Source organism: Mangifera indica, chromosome 5 (assembly GCF_011075055.1).
Source record: "Mangifera indica cultivar Alphonso chromosome 5, CATAS_Mindica_2.1, whole genome shotgun sequence".
Taxonomy (NCBI): Eukaryota; Viridiplantae; Streptophyta; class Magnoliopsida; order Sapindales; family Anacardiaceae; genus Mangifera; species Mangifera indica.
In genome coordinates, this window is record NC_058141.1 from 14221258 (window position 1) to 14238911 (window position 17654).

Below are 17654 nucleotides of genomic sequence, written 5' to 3' on the forward strand. Positions count from 1 at the left end.
GTTAACGAAGAACCAATATACTTCAATTATTATTTCACATATCATCATTAAAAATCAAGAAATTGAAATGAATGACTACAAGTGTAAACGATCTAAATGAATGGCAGGGTCTAGTCTTGTTTAATGAAGTTTTGACTGCCGACTGCTCTTCCCAGATCGCGTATGTCGCAGATAAGCCAACACATTTCTCCATTAATCTACGCTATACTATGGTCAACATCCGAAACATACAAATTATTTGGTTCTCAAAAAAAGGCTTGGAGCAAAGTTGCAACACCGAGGTAACTAAAGTTTGTCAGATCTCAGATGATTCTGCAACAAGCAGTCCAACGATGAGACTTACCTGGTTCCGTGTTATACCAAAAAATGACTTGCTACAGTAACAACATATTATAAGAGACTAGATCCTTGTGGGCTTCATCATTCAAAGTAATTATGACCATGATCGTACTGCGACTTGAATTGCGTGATATGTCACCTGAAAGAACAACGACGAATGAAATATTGCATAAATTATGTATGCCAACATCCTTTTGTTCAAGAGCCATGACAAGACTGAAGGGGACTGTACAAAAAATTGTACTCGTATTCCTTGATTTGAAATTTCAGAGTAAGCATTTCAGTTCATTCAGCTCTTGTCAAAGAGCAGACAAAACTATGTATAATAATAATAATAATAATATTATTATTATTATATAATTAAATATTATATAATTTTTAATTTAAATATTATATAATAATATATTATTATTGATATTTAAATTACTCATATATATAATTTTATTATTTTAAAAATAAAATTATAATAAATAATATTAGCTATATTTATAATAAATACTAATAATGATATATTATTATATGATTAAATATTATTTTATTTTTACTCTAAAATTACTAAATTACATGATACGAAAAATCAGTACACAAAAAATTTTATTTGAACAATAATACATTGACAACAGACCTGGACTAATACCTCAACGGATAAAGACTGGTGGTGGAGTTCTGGCAGGCTTTAGGTGAAAAAATGACGACAACATTAAAAAGAAAAAAACAAAATTTCACGGATATCTAATATAAACCAAAATCATAATGGAAAATGAATTGTTATGAGAGGTCAATTCAAAGGGTTTGCAAAGTACAAGCTCCTCACATGATCAACGCTTAATATGTAAACTATACTTTTCACGGAGAAAGAAGAATAAAAACGGAGTTACCTTCTGATTTTATACGTAATGCAAGAGCAGATCCGCTGAAGAATTCTTTAGCCTACAGCTCTGTCCTAGGTGAATATCCCCAAAAACATACCTGCCTCACCAAAAATAAAATATTACATTCTCTTAAAAGCTCAGCTATATAGGAAATAATAATAAAAAAGATTAGCAACCTATATTCACAGTGCTCAGGCCATGCACAGCGAGCTTTCCCATATTCCCAGTAACAGTCCTTATCTCTCAGAGGTCCCCGCTTAGCTATTGTATATTATTTATCAGTTAAGAAAGATCAAGGTGAATCCCAAGAGAAGAAACAGAAACATGATGCCAGATTCACCTTTTGTTACAAATTTTGATGTTGCATCAGGATGAATATCATGCCACATCTGGAGCCACAACTCCCGCATTAGAATTGGGGAACGAACGATGTTCCTGTGATTTGCTACATGAAGATAGTGCCAATTTGATGTGAAAGTCATAGCCAAAGATAAATCTAACAAGTATTATGTAACTATTCCACCTACTTTTATCAAGCTCCCAAACTGCTGTCCTCCTCCCAGGGATACTTTCAGAATCTTCATAGTATGTTATGTACTTAACCCTTGGGATTCTTGTCATGTTAGGAACTATATCGGCATCATGATGATGTCCTACATTCAGTTCAACTTGTACATTGGATCCATCATGCTCAGACTGCAATTTCAAAAGAAAGAAATAAATATTCTGCTCTCACAACGCTCTTTAAAGAGCTGTTGAAAGAAGAGAATGCAAGGCCTGCCCAAGCATTCATGCATGCCACACATGCATGTATGCAAACACACACATACATTATTTGCTGCACCGCCTTCAATACCTGAGGAGCCCTAGTTATGTTTACTTTTGGTCCAAGCCAACTCTTACACCAGGAGAGAGAATGGTATGGTACCTGTAACAAAACTATGCAGTTTGGAAAAGTAACTAGCTTGTCATAAAATAGATGCTAGGGATCTTAGATAAAAATTATGATTGAAAAAACAATGACAAGTCAATTTCTTAGGCTTACCGTCTCATCCCCACTTGCTCTTCCTGGATTTCCTTCAACTTGACTCCCTGACCTGCCCCAGATCAATACAGAAATATATGTCACCACTTACAGGGTGATTGATTCTAGTATGCTTTAAATATTGGTACAACTCTGCTTAAGCCACAAGCAAAAACTGTAACAACAACTTTGTTTGAGTATTAAATATATAATGTGTTATACATACATATCTATTTCCAATACACAATTTCAAGTTACTGAAATGGAAAATTGGAAGGCTGTTGGTGATGGAATTTACAGGTGATATCACTGATTCTACTAAGCATTGGTAGGAATGGATACAAAGTAAAAAATGAGGCAGAAAGTTTAGTTTAGTAATAAACAATTCACAGCAGCAGATGTCTAGAAGACAGTTCCATATTAAATGAAGCAAGGGGAGTGGTGTATATTCTACTCTCGTGATCTAATATGACACTCAACTACAAAAATTTTCAAAATTCATAATTGTTTATGCAGAAGATGAAATCATGACCACAGGTAGAATCATTGTTTAATCGCTTGATTGAGCTTTGAAAAGCAGAAGGGCAGTTAAATTCAAAGCATAGAAAACTAAATATAGGTCATGCAGCTTCTATTAGTATTAACATTTCTTCCATTAGTTTCCTGTTGGAAAAGGACATAAAACATTGTATTTCACATCAGATCTTTATACATATGCTCAAGGATGTAGAGTATTTGGTGGATAATTAAAATGTAAGAGTACTTTGGCGGATACTATCGAGAAATTCTTCTTTATGTTCTTGCATGTGTATAGATCCTGTATGGTCTTACCTTGACAACAGAGATCCTTCAATCTCATATATGACATCTGTTATGATCCAATTATCAGGGTAAGGCTTGCCACTTGGCGCATAATAGTATCCCACCTAATTTTCATTGCCAATAAATCAAAACTATAATTCATCATAACAAGGCTATAATCTAAACATAGAATGGGAATCAACATACTTGTCAGTCATAAAGGGAAATATAATGAAATGGATTTGTAAATGATGTGCAAAAAATGTAAACACTATATTCAACAAAAATGACCACAAAACCTGTGGTCCAATACACACTCTGTTGCTGCTTTAGAACCAAACATGTAGATAAATCCTTCATAGACTCCACAAAGCTAAATATTGAAACTGGAAATCCGCTTTTTAATAACCAATTATAAGTAGAATAGCACCACACATCCTATTGCACAAACTTGGGATAGACAACTAGTACAGAGAAATATGTATTCCTCACTGAAGTCTCACCATCTTTTATGACTAAAAAATAAATGACTTTGCAACTTGTTTCAATAAAGTTAAATAATATGAAGGCCAGAACATATATATTAATACCACAGCCTCTCATCCAAATTATAAAGTTATAACAAATGAAATGTCCAAGACAATTAGATTTTCATATCTATTTGGAGAATGCAGTTTACCTCAGTCTTTAAGTCTATTCCATAGATACAAAAAATATTTTTTATAGGTGGTCTCTCCCAGGGTGAAAGAGGATTTAGAACAGGATCACTATGATATGACCTAAAAATAAAGCATTGCAAACACAGGTATATTAGAAAGCAGAATAATGCACATCATTTATATTTGATCACTCTATATATTTCAAAGAAAGAGTAGTAGTAACAGAAGTTTTTATATAGAATTAAATCACCAAAATATGAACACAGATTGTGAATGAAACGTTTGAAAATTTTTTCTTTGTCTGAATTTATCTTTGTACATGGCATAGATGCAAATCAATGTAAAACATTTATAATAAAACAACAACATTAAAGTTGTGAAAAGATTCTATAAGACAACTGAAAAATTCAATTCAGGCCCTTAATAATTTATTTCTTCCATTACAAAATTTACATTGCAGAATAGCACCAAGGGACTCTATCTCCAACATGGGCATTAATCATGAATATCCTTCCTTCCAAAAACTTCTAAAAGGTATCCCACTATCAAGCAGATCACCTTAGAACTGGAGTGAGAGGAGCTAAAAACCATAGCTGATTACTAGCATGGATACTGAGCATCTGTTATAATAACCTTCTAAAAGTAACAATGATTATAAAAATAAAATGAAGTCTATTTAATTGAAGCAAAAGATGTAATCTTGGGGTTCACCAAAAAGTTGCTCAGAAGATAAGTGGATTCTTCCTTGGCCAGGGTAAATTAATGGGAAAAATTTCATTATTTGATCTTTCACATTAAAGAGTTGGCACATAACATAAGGTACAAAAAAACTGAATTAACTATTGGTAAGAGCACACCCACTTGTCTAATAGATACAAGAGCCTTTTGCTTTCTGGGTCATAATCCTGTATCGATTTGAAAAAGGCACCATCTGATACTTCACGAGCAGAGAAGGATAGTTGACTAGGATGTCCACATTTCACAGTGGATAAGTTGGTCTCAGATTCTTCTGAAATTGATGGATAGGATACCAATCCTGCTAATATATGAGGTAAACAGAGCATATAAGCAAGATAACAACATTTTACTCATAAATCATTCTTAAAAGAGCCCGCGATCTCACCATGTACTAGAGGAATTTCAACATTGACTATATTAGTCGGCCATCCAGAGAAGTTTAACTGAAACTCCTGTGCATCACACTGATAAGCGTGATGACCATTTCTGGTATTCCCAGAGAAATGCTTCCAATAAGTGCTATCACCTATACAATGCTTTGAAAATGGCATCATCCATAATGAAGAACCAAATGAATTAACCATCAATCGAGCTGTTCCCTGATACCTTGCCAAAATAAATATTATCCATGTGTTAAGGAGCAACCAAACCAAGAGCAACAAATAACAGTACTATAAATTCCACCAACTTTGAAAAACTAGCAAAAGTCACATTGGTTCAATTTCAATTAAACTACACCACTGTACATAAACTAATTTAATACAAACATCATAGCGAAATTATTTCACAACATAAGATTAACATTTGAACCCTTACAAAACATTTTGGTACTTAACCATAATGACAGTTCCACTTAACATCCAACCAAGTTAGGTTACTAAAATCCCAAACAACAAGCTAGCTACCATGTCAAGACACCTAAAACTACAGACTAAAGCAACTTCATCTAGAAAATTCCATGCTGAGTAACACAACTACATATTCGAGAAGTAACTTTTTTTATGTAAGATAAGGAAAATAGACCATCAAGTTATCAAACAAAACTGAAACTACTAGAAGTGAAATGTAAAAAGAAAACCTCAGAAACAGGAAGACCAAAGGTGAGACCAGAGAGTGTTGCTTTAATTGTCTCAGCTGCACCAAGAAAAGGAGATCCTGGAATCAAGAAACAGAATATAGCCAAATAAATGTCATATATCATCATCCTAAGCAACTCTACCTTCTAAGAAAATAGATTTGATGTAAAGCAATCATACCAACAGCAAAATAGGCATGAATATGTTCATCCAGCCACTGCACATATTGTTTTGGAGCAATTTCTAGCTTAAGCCACTCCAGAAAATAACGGAATACATTGTTACCCAACGAATGGGCAAACACTAAAGAAGGGCCACCATGAAGTTTCAAGGCAGTTTCTAATGTCAACCTGTAATGATAACAATATATTTGAAAACTCTCAATCCTCATTCAAACACATGAAGTCCATGTTCATAACACAATTTAAGGACAGAAGATTAACATAATAAGGAATGTACTATTTCAAAAATTATTCTTGCAACGAAAAGAATTCACTGACATCAGTATCAACGACATATACTGGAACTTCAACTTACACATTTTCATTTCAGTAGAAAAATGATGTTGTTCTTCTCTGAGTTTTAGAAATGTAACAATAATTAAGCAGTGTCACCATAATCAACATTCAAGTCAATTTCAATTCTCAAGAAACAACCATATTATGTATCATACGTTCTTGCATAAGAAGAAATTCGTCAAAATATGGGACAAGGTAAATAAAAATATATATAAAGGAAAGCTTTATAGACAATTAGAAGAAATTCAGTTGCTCTAATCTTGTTTCTGGATCCAAAAGAGGGAAAAACTATTGTTAAATTTTGTTGCAGAATCTGTAAATTAGTAAATAAGGCTTAATTATAGGAATCAAATATAGGAATCAAATATTCATATTCCTAATACGGAATACCTAATATGTATATAAATGTATCTCTGTAACAGTAAAGATGAAGGAAAATAAACTATTAATTTCAGTATTTTACATGGTATCAGAGCCCGGTTTGCCCTGGTGTGCAAATACGGAAATTTCTTCTAGCCTGAGTGAGCAATTTCGTAGCCCTTGAGAGCAATTTCGTAGTTTATTGGTGTAGACTGACCATTAGTTTTCACCGCCGTCCTAGAAAGGAGCGCGCTTCGCCGATCGTCAGTTGTCTAGAATCCGGCCACCGGAAGCTCAGCGCGTGACCCACACGTGCCGCCTGTTCCTTCTGAAAACGAACACTCAGTTCTCCTTGTTTTGTGTCGTGTTGATTCTCACCGCCAGCACAGAGAGACTTAGACGACGCCGATCGTTCAGATCGCTAATCTTCCGTCACAGTTCTCTGTCGGACGCGCCGTCGACGTCGCCGGAACAGTCGCCGTCGACGAATCTCTCTCTCTGACCAGGTTTCCGCTTCTTTTTCACTGTTCTGTGTCGCTTGTGCAGTGTTGTCAGATCTTAGTTACTGCAGAAATCAATTTGTGCAAGGGTTTTTTCGCTATTGATTTTATTCGGCTGTGTTGAGTACTATTATGGCAGATATTAAACCGATAACCATGGCAGAGATGGTTCCTGTAATGTCAAAAATCACTGAACATAAGCTTAATGGTTCTAATTATCTGGAATGGAGTAAAATGGTTCGATTGTATCTGTTGAGTCTAGAGAAAGATGATCACCTTACGCAAGCTCCTCCTGTGGATGGTACTAGACAAGCATGGCTGCGAGATGATGCTCGATTATTTTTGCAGATCCGGAATTCTATTGAAAGTGAGGTAGTAAGTTTAATTAATCACTGTGAATTGGTTAAGGAGCTAATGGAATATTTAGATTTTTTGTATTCTGGAAGAGGTAATCTTTCTCGTATATATGAGGTGTGCAAAGCTTTCTATCGTGCAGAGAAACAAGACAGGACTATCACTTCTTATTTCATGGATTTCAAACGGACTTATGAAGAACTTAATATGTTGTTACCTTTTAGTCCAGATGTCAAGGTTCAACAAGTTCAGCGAGAACAAATGGCCATCATGAGCTTCCTAGCGGGTCTTCCATCTGAGTTCGAAACTGTCAAGTCTCAAATTCTTGCGAGTCCTGAGATTTCATCTTTGCATGACACTTTTACTAGGGTACTTCGTACAGAAAGCACCCCATCATTTCAGAATAATAGCGCTCTTGTTAGTCGAAGTGCTGAAACTGGACGTCCATATCATAGAACTGGTAATAGAGGAGGGAGCAGTGGTAACCATGACAGGGCGATTGATCGGAGTCAGGAATCTGGAGGGATTGTGTGCTATTATTGCCATGAGCCAGGCCATACAAAGCGCACTTGTAGAAAATTGCTAAATCGTGCTTCAAAATCTCAATCAGCACATGTTGCAGCAACTAACACTGCTACCAGTTCATTGTCTGGAGAGGCTATTATGATTTCTGCAGAAGAATATGCCAAGTTCTCTCAGTACCAAGACTCACTAAAGTCTTCATCGACTTCTATCACTGCCAGTGCTGAGTCAGGTAAATCAAATACATGTCTTGTTTCCTCCTCCTCCAAATGGGTCATTGATTCTGGTGCTACAGATCACATGACAGGTAATCCTAGTGTCTTTTCAACCTTTCAGTCATTTACATCCCCTTCTAGTGTTACTTTAGCAGACGGATCAATGTCATCTGTTCTTGGTTCTGGCACTGTTAATCCAACTCCATCAATTTCATTGTCATCTGTTTTGAGTTTACCACAGTTTTCATTTAATTTACTCTCTGTGAGTAAACTCACTCGTGCTCTTAATTGTTGTGTCTCATTTTTCCCTAATCATTGTTTATTTCAGGATCTTACGACGAAGCAGATTATTGGTAGAGGACATGAATCTGGGGGTCTCTATATCCTAGATATGCAAACACCAAGGTCTACTGCCTGTTCTAGTGTTTTGACCCCATTCGAAGCTCACTGTCGGTTGGGACATCCTTCTCTACCAGTGTTGAAGACTTTATGTCCACAGTTTCGTCATATATCTTCATTTAATTGTGAGTCATGTCAGTTTGCCAAACATCATCGTCTGTCTTCAGGGTCTAGAGTCAATAAACGAGCTAACTCTCCTTTTGAGTTAGTTCATTCAGATGTTTGGGGTCCTTGTCCTATGGTTTCTAAAGTTGGATTTAAATACTTTGTTACTTTTGTTGATGATTATTCTTGTATGACTTGGCTTTACTTAATGAAAAATCGTTCTGAAGTGTTTTCGCATTTTTGTGCCTTTCATGCTGAAATAAAAACACAATTCAATGTTTCTATTCAGACTTTACGTAGTGATAATGCCAAGGAATACTTTTCTGAATCCTTTCAGTCATATTTGAAAAATAATGGCATTCTTCATCAATCTTCTTGTGCTGCCACCCCATCTCAAAATGGAGTAGCTGAAAGAAAAAATAGACACCTGCTTGAAACAGCTCGAGCACTCTTGTTTCAAATGCAAGTTCCCAAACAATTTTGGGCTGATGCTGTTTCAACATCTTGTTTTTTGATTAATCGCATGCCATCTTCAGTTCTTCAAGGTCAGACTCCTTATAATGTTCTTTTTCCAAATAAATCTTTATTCCCTATTGAACCTAAAATATTTGGCAGTACTTGTTTTGTTCGTGATATTCGTCCTGATGTCACCAAACTAGACCCCAAGTCTTTAAAATGTGTGTTTCTTGGCTACTCTCGTCTTCAAAAGGGTTATAGGTGCTTTTGTCCGACCTTAAACAAATATCTGGTGTCTGCTGATGTTACCTTTTTGGAGAATATTCCTTTCTTCTCCACTTCTCCTGCTTACACCATTCCGAGGGAGGATGATGATTTGTTGGTGTATACTGTTACCTCATCTCACCCTATAACTGTTAGTTCTTCAGAACCTTCTTTACCTGAAGAATCAAACCCTGTCAGACCACCCATTACACAGGTCTATTCCCGACGTCAACAAACCCCAGATGCATGTCCTGAACCAGTCTCTTCGTCAGATCCAGTTTCTACTGACATTGATCTACCAATCGCCCTTCGCAAAGGTAAAAGACAGTGTACTTATCCTATTTCTTCTTTTGTTTCTTATGGTCATTTATCCCCTATTTCATGTTCCTTTGTTGCATCACTCGATTCTATTTCTATTCCTACTACCACTCATGAAGCTATATCTCATCCTGGTTGGCGTGCGGCTATGATAGATGAAATGCATGCTTTAGCTAATAATGGTACTTGGGACTTGGTCAATCTCCCTATAGGCAAGAAAGCCATTGGATGCAAATGGGTGTTTACAGTTAAGGTTAATCCGGATGGATCAGTGGCTCGTCTTAAGGCTCGCCTGGTTGCTAAAGGATATGCACAAACTTATGGGGTGGATTACTCTGATACTTTCTCACCTGTTGCTAAGCTGACATCTGTTCGTTTATTTATTTCTCTGGCAGCTACTTATAATTGGCCTTTACACCAGCTGGATATCAAGAATGCATTCTTGCATGGTGATCTTCAAGAGGAAGTATATATAGAGCAACCACCTGGGTTTGTTGCTCAGGGGGAGTATGGAAAGGTTTGTCGTCTTCGCAAATCCCTGTATGGTTTGAAACAAAGTCCTCGTGCTTGGTTTGGGAAATTTAGTGAGGCTGTTCAAAAGTTTGGCATGATAAAAAGCAAATGTGATCATTCAGTTTTCTATAGACAGTCTGAAGCTGGTAGTATTCTTTTAGTTGTTTATGTTGATGATATCATCATTACTGGAAGCGATACTGTGGGGATTTCCTCTCTCAAATCATTCCTTCATACTCAGTTTCAAACAAAAGATTTAGGAGGGTTGAAATATTTCTTAGGTATTGAAGTGACGAGAAGTAAGAAAGGTATCTTTCTATCTCAGAGAAAATATGTGCTTGATTTATTGACTGAGACAGGTAAATTGGCAGCTAAACCATGTAGCACTCCGATGACTCCTAATCTCCAACTTACAAAAGATGGTGAACCGTTTGAAGAACCTGAGAAGTATAGAAGATTGGTGGGAAAGTTAAATTATCTTACAGTGACTCGTCCTGACATTGCATACTCTGTCAGTGTTGTAAGTCAATTCATGTCATCTCCGACGGTTGATCATTGGGTAACTTTAGAGCAAATTCTATGCTACTTGAAAGGGGCTCCTGGACGTGGCATACTGTATGGAAATCATGGTCACACTAATATTGAATGTTTCTCAGATGCAGATTGGGCAGGTTCCAAGATAGATAGAAGGTCTACCACTGGTTATTGTGTTTTCGTGGGAGGGAATTTGGTATCATGGAAGAGCAAGAAGCAAAATGTTGTGTCCCGATCTAGTGCAGAATCAGAATATAGAGCTATGGCTCAGTCCGTGTGTGAAATAATGTGGGTATATCAACTTTTGACTGAAGTGGGTTTCCAGATATCGTTACCAGCGCAATTATGGTGTGATAATCAAGCTGCTCTTCATATTGCCTCTAATCCTGTGTTTCATGAACGAACTAAACATATTGAGATTGACTGTCATTTCGTTCGAGAGAAGATTCAGCAGAATTTTATTTCTACAGGATATGTGAAGACTGGAGAACAGTTAGGAGATATTTTCACTAAGGCTATAAATGGGGTTCGAATTGATTATCTTTGTAACAAGCTGGGCATGATTAATATTTATGCTCCAGCTTGAGGGGGAGTGTTGCAGAATCTGTAAATTAGTAAATAAGGCTTAATTATAGGAATCAAATATAGGAATCAAATATTCATATTCCTAATACGGAATACCTAATATGTATATAAATGTATCTCTGTAACAGTAAAGATGAAGGAAAATAAACTATTAATTTCAGTATTTTACAAATTTGAACTACTTTCATAGCCAGTGTCAAAATTTTCAATTCAGTAGCAGATTGTGCTTTGTTTGGACTAATGTTTATGTTGTAGCGAAAAGCAATGTATCTACAGGTGTTTCCTATAGCTACAAACAACAGTATGCGTTAAAGATATGTATGTAGGAAAATACAAACTTTAGCTTGTGAAAATATAGGTCTCGCTCTTCAAGCTTTGATGGCGACAATCTCCAATCATATGGAACAGCAATGATTGCATTAGCTTCTATGCCGAACTCAATGCACCATTTTATCCATTCTTTCCATATAGAGGACAGAGGACCTGAAACCGTGAAGCAAGTTTTAGTTGAGCATGTAATTACATGAAAAAGCTGAGGAAAAAAAAAATCAAAATATCCTGTACACATACTGCAAGCTGAAAAATTAGCAAAATGATATTAAAAAAAAAAAAGATTACCTGTTATGTAGCCTGGATCAAGTTCTGTAATAGCTGAAAGACCACTATCTGGCCGAGACTTGCATTCAGGATGATCTGTTTGATTGTAAGGATCTAGTATCATGCACTTGAGCCAACAGTTCACAGCAGATAGAAGCTGCGTGACACATGAATAAAAACCATCGGTTCATGCTATACAATTCATCATCACCTCTTTTACTAAACAATTCTTATAAATTAATGTTGTTGAAAATTCATCATAATATCTAATTACGTGTGGCCTCACATCTACTCTCTACACAAACAGAATTATATTAACCAACTTAAAACGTGAGAACTTATGTCTATCTGATTAAATTCTCCTGAAAGGTCTAAGAGCAACACCTTACCTTTAAAAAAATTGGCAACAATAATCAATGACATTGAAAAAAAATTATGGAATATTATGACTATTTAATTTCAAGAGACACAAACAATAGAAGGAAAACAAGATCATAAATCTTTCTAAACCATTCATCTTTACACGAGAGTTCGACGAAAATGAACAAGCAACATAAAGTAGCAATACGCAAACGCAATTAAAAAGAACAATACAAACACCAAAAGAGTGTACAGAACAGTTATAACGGTGAAAATTTACTTTGGTTGTGTCGAGCCAGACGAGGTCGAGAGGATTGAAATCGAGAGGAGAGTAAGGACAGTCGAGGATTGACCATGCTCTCAGTCGAGTGGAGGCGAAACCTGGTATAATGATTCCTGATAACTTGGAGTACTCTCCACTGAACTCGCCTCCACCATTTGCGGAGGCTTTAGGAAGAATTAAAAGGAGAATGAGGATGACGACAACGGAGATGGAGACGAAACGACGTGGTAGAACTGTTATTGGAAGAGCGGAGCTTGTTCTGACCATTTGGTGCTCTCTGTGACACGGGACTTTTTTACTTCCTAGAATGCCCTTTTATCGTTTGATTTGAATCTCGCCTTTTATATGATCAGTAAAAAGGGTCCCGTTAGGAAGGACTGTGGTTTCGTTGGATGCACCTGCCAAAAGTGACGGCGGAAGGGATAGCTGACTTATTAGTGATAATATTATATACGTAATTTTTATGTATAATAATAATAATAATTATTATTTTATTTTAATTTTTAATTATTTAATTGATGATAATATATTATTATTTATATATAAAATTTTATATATAATATTATTTATTTATTATATAGAAAATGATGAATTGTTATCTTCAATCTAATTTTTTTCGTCAAATTAATTATATATAGATTATAATTTTAAATAAAAATAAGAATAACAATATTTTTTTATTTTCCATTTTAAATAGGTCCCTTTTTCTTCACACCTCATCATTCGGCAACTCTTCCTTGAAATGTCCGTGACATTTTGTCAAGTTGCAAGAGTTTCAACAGCAAACGGCATTCCTGACCGGCCTTTGGGGTTCAAACTTATGTGTTGCAGTTGCAAGGCCAAAATGGCCATTTCCTTCTTCCATTGGCGTTAAACTGCGTTACATAAATTCAAATTCAAATTAACTATTCTCCTATCAAAGAATATAATAAATTATTTAATTAATATTTATGCGACTTGGTTCTAAATAGTCGAATGAGAATATTATTTTATTTTCTGAGGCATTATTAATTTGTCAATATGTTTAAATCATATAAACCCATTTTAGCAGTGGAACAGCAAAGAACAAAACGTCAAGAGGGCAAGACAAAGTTTTCAATTGAACGCAGAAACCAAAGTTTTCCGAAAGAAACAATGGCTCAAAAAGACGCAAGAGAGCTCCAAAACGTACCTTTTCAGTTCAGTTCTCCAGCAGTGGAAGTTGCTCGCAATCAAATTACATGGAGAAGTCTTCCTCGTCATCAAGATTTCGGTTCAGAGATCATCAAGAAAGGGAGAACTCGGCTCAATCCAGCACTAGTTCCGATATTTCCTCCGATTCTCATGACGAATCTGAGCTCCAATCGATGACAGCAAAGGTAATGTTCTTTCCTTCTCTCTTTCTATTTTTAAGATGTGTCTATGGCAGATGTGTTGATTTTGGTTCATAGATACATTTTTGTAATGTGGTGTTGATTATAGGGGATAAAGCATCTTTGTTCAGAACTGCTTGAGTTAAAGGCGGAATCAGATGAAGATTTTCACAGGAATATTTTTTTAAACTATGTAGCTTTTGTTAGGTAATGTACAAATATTTTCATCATATATATTTTATGGATCTCTATTGTTAGCATCGTCTGTCTGCATTAATTTAATGGAGTTTTAGCTGATATTTCTTTTTCCATATTTTCTGGATATCGTTTTTGAATTATATCTAGATACTCTAAATTGTTGCAGAGGTTATCTAAAATCATTTAGGTTTACATAATCAAAATTTTGAATGGATTTGCTATTTTCTGGTCAGAGTATTCGAGGAAGTGAAAGGTGTGGAAGACCAAGTGATGCAACTCAAGTCCCAAGTTAATTATCAGAAAAAACTTGTAACTGACCTTATGGATGACATATATTTAAAGGCTTCGTCGAAAGAGTCAATTGAATCGATCATTGAGGAATCTGTAATTGCTGAGCCATCTATCCCAAGTGAATTGGAGGCTCACATCAGTGATTTATCAGAAATCATGGACATACTCCTGGCTGAAAATAGAATAGATGAAGCCATAGACATTTTAGAAATGGAGGACGAGAATTTTCGGAGACTACAGTATGATGACAACTATGAAGAATCAGATGCGTTACTGTTATATGACGCTGCAATTTCTGAAAGGAGGGATATGCTCATGCTGCAGTTGACATTGATGGCTGAAAACCCAAGAATAGCTGCACCGGAACTTCAAAAGACACTAGCTCAACTTTGTAGACTGGGTGATAGCCATCTTGCAACTCAGTTATTGCTTAAATATTATCATTCACAGATTGCAACTGGGATACGTGATTTGCAGGGTTCAAAATCATATTTACATGGATTGTACATTAGGGAACTGGCAAAGTTTGTTTTTTCTATGATTTCTCAGGCAGCAAGGAGTTTTTGTATGCTATATGGGGAAACTTCACCTTATGCTTCAGAGCTTATTCAGTGGGCCTGTGAGGAAACTGAACTGTTTGTTTCTTATTTTAAAAAGTATGTTAAGCTCATCTCAGAAGTGAGTGGTGGATTGTCCATGGCGGTAGAAGGTGTAAAGTTTGCACTGTCATTTTGCACATTGTTAGAAGCTCAGAAATTAGTTTTGCGGCCATGTTTGATCAAGCAAATTCGACCTTTTATGGAAGAAGTTGTATGGATACATATAGACCATTTTAAGAAAGTCATATGTATCTTTACAGCTACTGATGCTTGGGTTTTGGGTAGATATCTTGTGTCAAGAATCTTGAATGAAGGGGGATCTTCACTTGTTGTTGGCCAACAACCAGAATATTGCTTGCTCACTAACAGTGGCCGGAAGTTTATAACACTGTTGCAGGTTTGTTTCATGTGCTTTCAATTAATTGTGAGAACAAACCCTCTTATTTCTATTGCAAAACATAAACTCAACATGTAAACAACTAGGCAGTGTTTATGTCCTTTTGATGAAACTCATTTCTTTTCATATCCTTTCTTCTTCTTCAGACTATCACCGCTGATGTTGTCCCTTTATTATCACTTAAAATGGAAGGTTCTATCCTCAGAGGACTAATGGACCTTTTTAAAGAATATATTGGTATCCTTGAAAAAGTCCTTACCTGTGAAACTAGCGATTCTGAGAAGGGAGGTGTCAGGATAAATTTGGCTGAGTCACTGCCACAACAGGTTTCTGTTCTGGCTAATCTATCAACATTACAACATTTCCTTTTTGGCACTGTTAGAAGCATCTTCAAAAACATCAATGAATTGGTTGGCCTTCAACAGAGGGAACTTAACAGTTGTTTAAAGTTCATCCAAGCAGCTAACAATCAGCTCAGAGTTCATTTTTGTCAGCAATTAATATATAGAATGATGTCTCTCAAAAGCGGTATTGGAAGTATGCCAGAAGCTTGCACTGACAATGTTGTTAATCGTGACATGTTGCCTGATCTGATGCCCTCTCATGTCTTTCAGGTACCTGCTTATTTTAGATCAGCACGAATTCATTACTTTTTATAGAAGGTTTATGGTTATCCTTGAACTCTTGATTAGAACTTAAAAAGGAGGAAGAATTAAACACAAATGGAGAATAGATTTCAATAATTGACATCAGTACGTCAGATTGATGTATATCTTCACACTTGTATATCTTGGGAAGCCTTCTTATGAAGTGTTTTTATGTTTCCAGTTTCATACTCATTCCAATAGTAAAGCTGCTGAAGTTGTCTTCATTTGTTAATCTTCTGCATGTAGTGACAAGAAAATTATCCTTACAGATAAAAAAATGTTAATTACTGTTTTCAATGCAGAATAAACATGTAAAATTAAAAGACAGATTCATTGATTTGTTAGATTGAAAGGAAAGAAAGAAAAAAAGGCACCAAGGGTTTATATGTACTGTCTATGTAAATCGACCTGTAGCAAGACACTTACTGCATTAATATTTGGGTAAAAAGCGGCTCTTTGATTTGTTTGTGCAATTGTCAGGATTTATTTTTAGAGCTAAGAGCATTAAACAAATTTGCCGAAGACAATGCTTTTGAACTTGATTGGCTGAACGAGCTGCTGAGGGAACTACTAGAGGCCATATTTGATTGGATTTCAAGCAACAAACAGATCTGGGTGCCTATCGAAAAAAAATTGATTGGTCAAAACTCTTATGATCACAATCAGGCATGCATTGTTATTATTGCTTCACCTGTTTATAAAGCTTGATACCTAATCCTTTTTCATATTGGAGGCATTCTTCTGTACTTAATGCTAATCTTTTTCAGTGTTCTGTACAGGTACTTTTGTCAACTCACAAGTAAATATTTTTTGGGCATTATAATTTTGATTTGCATTTTAATGTATTCATTCTTGTTCATTGTTATTGGAGAAGTTTGTATTCGACGTACATTTCCTTGTCGAAATCGCAAGGCATGGAGGGTATTTCTCCAGCAACCCCTCAGTTCTTGTGGATCTCATGAATTCAGCGTTTATTTCAGCCGGGCTGGATCCTAGAAGGTACTATGCCATCATTTACTGCACTGATGCTCATTGTGATTGGACTGAACCATCTTTAAGCAACTTGTAGATTAAAATTTATGTTATATTTCTAAATAATGTATGTCAAGAGAAAACATTTGTTAACTGAACTGTAATCCACTTTGTTTCTAACTAGAAGTCTTTTGTGCAGGGATATTAATGATGATGGATGGATCAGGAATTCTGCAGCTGAAGCAATTCAAAGGCTCACGGAGATTCAGGAATTGAAACCTCTTGATGATGCTGTAGAAGAAGATGAAACTGAAATGAAGTATGTAATCGACTCTTTTCAGGATGATGATAGGGGTTCTTTAGAGGATTCTGAGGCGTCCTCAGCTGCATCCGAAGGTTCCCTTGATACAGAAACGGTGACATTGGATACAAAATCCAACCCCCTTGAGAGTATTGTTGAAGCTTCTGAAGAAAGAGTCTCCTCAAGGGAGATATGTGCAAACAATGCACCTAATGCAACTGAATCTTTGATCAGCAAGCAGTCTGATGAAGCAGAAACAGAGTTTTTAGGATTTCAAGTTAATTATATAGAAGATTTTGCTCGACTACAAGGCAAAGATGAAAGAATCTCTGAAGAGAGATGAATGCCTTGGTTAATGAAAGATTGTGCAGGCAAACAGAAACTCAAAATTTGCAAACTGACATTTAATATTCATCAAGTTAATTAAGAAATATAATCACGTGTTTCCAATTTCTTAGCTCAATATCTAACGATATTCGCAGAAGTAATAATATCCAATTTTTAA

The 17654-nt window shown here is 35.8% G+C and overlaps 2 protein-coding genes across 7 annotated transcripts; one reads left to right on the forward strand and one right to left on the reverse strand.

Annotated features, from left to right (window-relative positions):
* Window positions 1–5: 5 nt before the first annotated feature.
* Window positions 6–12685, reverse strand: LOC123216862 (phospholipid--sterol O-acyltransferase-like). Of its 5 annotated transcripts, none has more exons than XM_044637476.1 (16): window positions 12390–12685; window positions 11771–11906; window positions 11491–11635; window positions 5690–5859; window positions 5512–5567; window positions 4819–5032; window positions 4557–4734; window positions 3716–3815; window positions 3067–3161; window positions 2257–2308; window positions 2068–2139; window positions 1739–1907; window positions 1552–1656; window positions 1388–1472; window positions 1218–1308; window positions 6–478 (listed from the first exon to the last, which is right to left on the reverse strand). In XM_044637476.1, exons 1-15 carry the CDS (start codon window positions 12657–12659, stop codon window positions 1227–1229), a joined length of 1929 nt encoding a protein of 642 aa, XP_044493411.1. In that variant the 5' UTR covers window positions 12660–12685; the 3' UTR covers window positions 6–478; window positions 1218–1226. The 5 variants fall into 5 exon arrangements, 4 of the variants coding, with proteins under 4 accessions (XP_044493411.1, XP_044493410.1, XP_044493409.1 ...); XM_044637475.1 differs by having other exon boundaries at window positions 4557–4731; window positions 5512–5588; XM_044637474.1 differs by having other exon boundaries at window positions 5512–5588.
* A 743-nt stretch (window positions 12686–13428) lies between these two features.
* LOC123215306 (exocyst complex component EXO84B-like) lies at window positions 13429–17599 on the forward strand. 2 transcript variants are annotated; one of them, XM_044635346.1, is made up of 7 exons: window positions 13429–13750; window positions 13854–13951; window positions 14176–15229; window positions 15376–15843; window positions 16357–16542; window positions 16751–16875; window positions 17048–17599. In XM_044635346.1, exons 1-7 carry the CDS (start codon window positions 13613–13615, stop codon window positions 17490–17492), a joined length of 2514 nt encoding a protein of 837 aa, XP_044491281.1. In that variant the 5' UTR covers window positions 13429–13612; the 3' UTR covers window positions 17493–17599. The 2 variants fall into 2 exon arrangements, with proteins under 2 accessions (XP_044491281.1, XP_044491282.1); XM_044635347.1 differs by lacking the exon at window positions 13854–13951 and having other exon boundaries at window positions 13616–13750.
* The last annotated feature ends 55 nt before the right edge of the window (window positions 17600–17654 follow it).

Bases quoted from the DNA above. Each gene is read 5' to 3' on its own strand.
- LOC123215306 (XM_044635346.1), top strand. From the start codon at position 13,613: ATGGAGAAGTCTTCCTCGTCATCAAGATTTCGGTTCAGAGATCATCAA. The intron at 15,844-16,356 runs GTACCTGCTTAT...TGCAATTGTCAG, and splicing joins TGCCCTCTCATGTCTTTCAG to GATTTATTTTTAGAGCTAAG. The intron at 16,876-17,047 runs GTACTATGCCAT...TCTTTTGTGCAG, and splicing joins GCCGGGCTGGATCCTAGAAG to GGATATTAATGATGATGGAT.
- LOC123216862 (XM_044637474.1), bottom strand. From the start codon at position 12,659: ATGGTCAGAACAAGCTCCGCTCTTCCAATAACAGTTCTACCACGTCGT. The intron at 5,860-11,490 runs GTTTGTATTTTC...TTATCATTACAG, and splicing joins CTATATTTTCACAAGCTAAA to GTTGACATTAGAAACTGCCT. The intron at 1,309-1,387 runs GTTGCTAATCTT...TTGGTGAGGCAG, and splicing joins CCTGAGCACTGTGAATATAG to GTATGTTTTTGGGGATATTC.